Below are 5,601 nucleotides of genomic sequence, written 5' to 3' on the forward strand. Positions count from 1 at the left end.
TCCCTAAGATAATAGTCTTTAACTTTTAGTTTATTATTTTGGTGTTTGCCTCCATATTTATAAACAATGAGCATGTATTGATACTTCTTGATTTTTCAGTTTTAGACATGTCTTTTGACTTCTTATAATGGAAGAATAGTTATTTTGTTATCTTTCCTTTCACCTTTTCTTGCCTTCATTTCTAATTCCTCCATTCTCCCAAATGAAGTTATAATTTTGGTTAGATCAATATTCAGTGTTTGCTTTGCTTTGACTATGTTTGCTATTCTGAGCTGCGCCAAAGAATAAACCATGACTTTTTCTTTTCCATGCTTTTTCTTAATCTCTGAATTCATTATGGTTGATTAGTTTATCAGTATTATTTGTAAGTATTTCATCTCCTAGTGCTCTGTTGTATAAATCTCTTTACATAATCTCCATTTACCTCAGGTAGTTTAGCCTCTGACTGGCTCCAGTCAGGTCCAGTTGCCCTCCGTGTGAGTGCACAGCTACCATCCTGGGGATTACGGCTGCCCATCTCCTATGTTTCTTCTATCCCAAGTGTTCTGCTTTCTTGATTTACTTCCTCCTTCTAACGGAGCACATTCTTTAGTAGCTTCCTGAGAAAGAGTACGGAGATAAATATTTTGAGATTTCACCTGTCTGAAAATTTTGTATTTTGTCCTTCCCCTTGATGAATAGTTCGGCTAGGGATGGAAGTCTAACTTGAAAATAATGTTCCCTCAGATTATTTAAGGCATTGCTCCATTGTCTTTTGGCTTCCAGTGTTCGACTATTGAGAATTCTGAGAATGTTATTATTCCTAACCCTTTAATCTGGAAACTCATGCCCTTTAGTTCTGGGAAGTATTGAGTTATATGGTTGATAATTTCCTTCCTTTCACTTTCTACAGCTTCTAAAATCCAGACGTCGGCCTGCTATTGAACAGGTTGAACAGTTTGTCCAATCTTCTTACCTTTTCTTTCTAGCTTCCATTCTTTGCCATTTTATTCTGCCTCCTCCGTGATTTCCTCAACTTAATCTTCAAATTCTTTTCAGTTTTTGCTATCGAGTGTTTAATTTCAAAGAGCTATTCTACCCCTGAATTGTCCTTTTTAAATGGCATTGTGATCTTTTTAAAATAGCTATCTTTATCTGACTATATTAGTATCTTTAGGTGTTTCCTTTTGGGTCCCTCACTTTCCCCAGAGAAAACTCCTATCTGAAGGATTAAGGGTGGGCTGCTAGCATTTTTGGAGCTCAAAGAAGAGGGGTGGGGGAGGTCAGGGCAGAGGGGAGGGTCTCAACATTCAGTATTCACTTTTTCCGTTTAATCCCCCTGCTTTGGATCTTAACAATGTGTTGGTGTCCCGGGGCCAAACAGCCAGAGACCCTCTGTTTTATCCTCTCCAGAAAATAAAATTTTAGACTATTGCCCAGGTAGTAGTAGGAGAGGTCACATCCCCAGTCCTTTTTTTATTTCCACTTTCAGAGATTCCTGGCCATCAATTTCTGAAGCGTTTGAAGATTCTTCAGGGTAAATTTGGTTGGTTCTCAGCTTTCTTTGCTGTTAGCTGAGGATTTAGCTTTTTCAGGATTGCTATCATCCATCTGCTTTTGTTTCCAAAATTGTGTTGCTGTTTTCACTTTTTCTATTCTCCCTGCCCTTGTGGTTTATGTCTTTAAAAACAAACAAACAAACAACAACAACTCAACAAAAAAAACTACTTATTGTTCTTTTAGTGGTGGGAGCAACACTGGGCGCATATATTACATCGACTTCCTCGCTTTTCAGCTCACTCCTGCCTTATTTTCTTCCCCTATATCTTTCACTGATATTGCTTGAGCTAAGGTCCCCAGTGACCTCTGGCTTATAACATTCATGTACCTTTTTTTAGTTTTCATTTTACAGTATCAGCATTTTGACCACTTTTTTTTTTTTTTGACGCTATCTAATCTTGCTTTAAAACCATGAAAAAACCCCAGCTTTATTGTGAAATAATTTATATATTATAAAATTCACCTTTTTTTAAAAAAAGATTTTTGGTATATTCACAAGGTTACACAACCATCACCACTATAATTCCAAAGCATTTTCATCACCCCCAAAATGAAACCCCTTACCCTTTAGCAGTCACTCCCGTCCTTCATTCTCTCAGCACCTAGAAATCACTAGTTTACTTTCTAGTTCTATAAATTTGCCTATTCTGGACATTTCCTATAAATGAAATCATAGAATATATGGTCTTTTGTGACCGAGTTCTTTCACTTAGCATAATGTAAAACTACTTTTTGCTTTAAAACCATCCCCTCTCCCTGACCTCTTCCTGGGCCAATGCCCCAGGCTCTGTTACAGTCTCTTCCTTTCTTCTCTGCCTGTCCTGTAGGTGATTGCATTCACTCCCCTAACTTGGAATACTACATGTGCCACTGACTCCCAGATCCATTTCTCTCACCCTGATCTCTTCCCTGAGCTCCAGACTCATAAAGTCACCTGCTGACTTGCCATTTTTACCTGGATGCTAACAGGCATCCAAAACTGATCATGTCCAAAACAGAATGGTTTTCATCCTGAGCCAACCCAGTTCTTCTCTAGTTGACTTTATTTTTTATTATTATTTTTATTATGGTGACATTGGTTAAGGAAATCCAGTAAGTTTCAAGAATACAATTCAACAGTAAGTCATATATATTTTGCATTGTATATTCACCTAGTTGACCTTATTTTAGAAAATGATACTAGCATCCTTAAGTTGCTCAAGTCAAAAACTTAATACAATGTATATCTCTCTGTGTGTTTATTCGTTTTAATTCTGTATCCCTCGCTAGTCTGTAAGCTCCATGAAGACAGAGCAGTGCCCATTTCGTTCACCATTGCATACCTAGTGCTTAGCACAGTGCCCATCATATGATAAGCAATAAATATTTGAATGAATGAATACAAAAAAAAAGAATAAGACAAAATTCTTGCTTTGCCTACAATTTTATTAGAGAAATCAGGTGTATTGTTAAAGGATAAAAAAGTACAAAATTACATGTCAAAGTAAGTAGTAATGCTTTGGGACTTCAGAGGCAGGATGATTAGGGAGAACTTCATGGAGACAGTGAGGAAGGGTAAGTTTTAAATAGGTGAAGACAAACATGAGCATAATAGCAAGCACAAGCCTGGAAGTGGAACGTCAGTTGTTTGGGAGATCATGAGACCACTACAACTTTAGAAACCATTTATAAAAACAATGCTTTCATTTTGGATAATTTGATTACTGGATACTGGGAGGTAGAATACACTGCAGTACATTGTAGGAAGAAGTGCAGTAGTACTGCAAATGGGAAGAACCTGTAGCAATCATGCTGCCAGATACCCTAAGGAATCAGGTATTTTATATTCAGTCTTTCATTTGGGCATCAGTATAAACAAAATTATGTTAAATGCAAATGTAAAGTTTTGGCATAAAAACAATCGGAAAAGTTTAAACAATCTGATTTTGAAAATTATTTTGTTTGCAGTTGAAGAACTCGCTCATTATGCTTCAGAGAACTTTTGATCTACTAAATAAGAACAAGACTGGCGTGGCTGTGGAGAGCTAGTGATCTTAAGGACCGAAATTGTAGAACATCTAGGAGAAAACCAGAGGATGAAGGATTTTATTGTCATAGGAACATTTCCATATTTTCTCATTATTGGTACTTCTAGTATGAACATTTTTTTTAATAACCTCTGATGGCCTTAAGAATCCATTCTTTCACTTCTTATACATAATTCTAAGCTGTGAATTTCTCCAGTGAAGGATGAAATATATTGTGGATTTGAATTTCTGTGATACCAAAAGAAAATCTGAACTGAGTGATATGGCCTCATTTTTACAATGAGGTTAGAAGTTTCATGCTTTATCTGTTAGCACGGAATCAGTACGTGTTCAATAGGCTGTTCCACAGTTGAGATACATTCAAGAGGCTACAGATGACGGTATAAGAAGAAACCTATAAGTCCTTATGAATTTTGAAGGATCAGTTTTCAAGCATATAACATTTCTAGGTTTGTGTACTGTATTACAATGTTTTCATTCATTTAAAATGCAATTTCAATAGTCAGACCTTTGACTGCATGTTGATTATTATATGAAAGGTTCTTCGGCCATGTTGTATTGTCATGAAAGAAACAGTTGTTTCTTCTTCAACTAGCTATCAGAGGTGAGATTATCTTGCCTTTTCATACATCAAGTGGCAGAAGAGTCAATTTCAGAAAAGGAAACATGTAGGATACTAACAATCAAAATGAAGAACCATGCTGAGTTTTAAAAACCAGATTCGGTTAAAATCTGGGCATTTAGTGACAGATCAAATAAATACTTGAACTAAGCTTGGCTTCAGCTTAGCACTCTTTCATGGTGGAAGAAAGCCATCTTGTTTAAAATAATTTGTGGATTAATTTTCAGTAGCTACATGTGGTTTCATTTATTCATTCATGTGTGTGGCTTGTTTTACTCATTAAGTTATAAGCCAGACACAGACTTTAGCTCTTTAATAAAAACTTTTGGGTGTATTATCTCCCAATACAAGTGTACTGACTGAAGTTGTCAGACACAAGCTTCGGCTCTTTCATAAAAAGGTTTTAGGCATTATGTCTCAATACAAGTGATGTCTCTGATACAAGCGAAAGATAGTGCAGAATAATTTGTATATATCCTTACTGTTTGAACAACTATTGCCTTTAAACATTTTTTTCCCCAGTCACCACAGCCACATGGGATTACTAAAGTAATTTTTGAGATGTCTGTAAAGACCGAAAAGTATTGACCTGAGTAGGGGAAAAATGGGTTTCTCATGGTGAATCCCAACTCACCTACTTTGGGTTACCAGTGTACCTACCTGGAGGTTTTTTGGTAAGGATTTACGAAATGTCTGGCTGTGAGAATAGTGACTGGATCATAAACTTGAAACCTTATTCTGTTAAATTCACAAAAATGATCAGTGACAAGCTGAATATTTTTGAGATATTTCTTTAAAGCTTGTGCTTCATTACATACCTCAAAGAAAACCAAAGTAAGTTGCTTTATAAAGACTATGGATGATGAATTCAATTAATTGTATTTGAGTATGTTATGTAAATTGAATATCAATAAAACCCCAAATCTTCGAGTTGTCGTTTTTTTCTTTTCCGTTTACGCCCCCCGCCCCCAAATAAGCCTGCTTTAGTGAAAACATGTACATGGACCTACATTCTTTAAAATTTTGTGCAAAAATAAACCCCAAAGAGAACGCTCATCTTAGGGCAGTTTCATTTCAACTATGCAGACTGATGGAGCAAAGTACTAGATAGGCTTGAGGATCTAATGTAGAGACTGCTCACCAGAAATGAAAAATTAACAAGTTGGATAATTACCAGATCAGAACAGTAATGGGCCTTTAAGGGAAGGCTAGCGAATCTGGGGGGCGGTACCTCGGTAATACTTGGCGGTGGCGCTCTCCCACAACGCCTGTTGCGGACGTCTGTTGCGGGCTGGCTGCCCCCACGGGACTCGCGTACTTTAGAAATCTTCTGAGTTCCCTCCCGGGTCGCCCGTCTTTCAGCCTCAGCCGCCACCCCTCACCCGCCCACGCGCCGTCCCCAGGCACCCGCGG

General features: G+C 37.4%; 1 protein-coding gene across 1 annotated transcript in view; it reads left to right on the plus strand.

Annotated features, from left to right (window-relative positions):
- The window catches only part of GRAMD1C (GRAM domain containing 1C), a 75,322-nt gene extending 70,204 nt beyond the window's left edge, over positions 1-5,118 (plus strand). The window contains exon 18 of the mRNA XM_025051447.1: positions 3,487-5,118. Coding sequence (XP_024907215.1) covers positions 3,487-3,567 — 81 coding nt within the window. The 3' untranslated portion in view covers positions 3,568-5,118. The remainder of the gene's footprint in view (positions 1-3,486) is intronic.
- Positions 5,119-5,601: the final 483 nt, after the last annotated feature.

The sequence above is a fragment of the Pteropus alecto genome, unplaced genomic scaffold (assembly GCF_000325575.1).
Source record: "Pteropus alecto unplaced genomic scaffold, ASM32557v1 scaffold270, whole genome shotgun sequence".
Classification (NCBI taxonomy): Eukaryota; Metazoa; Chordata; class Mammalia; order Chiroptera; family Pteropodidae; genus Pteropus; species Pteropus alecto.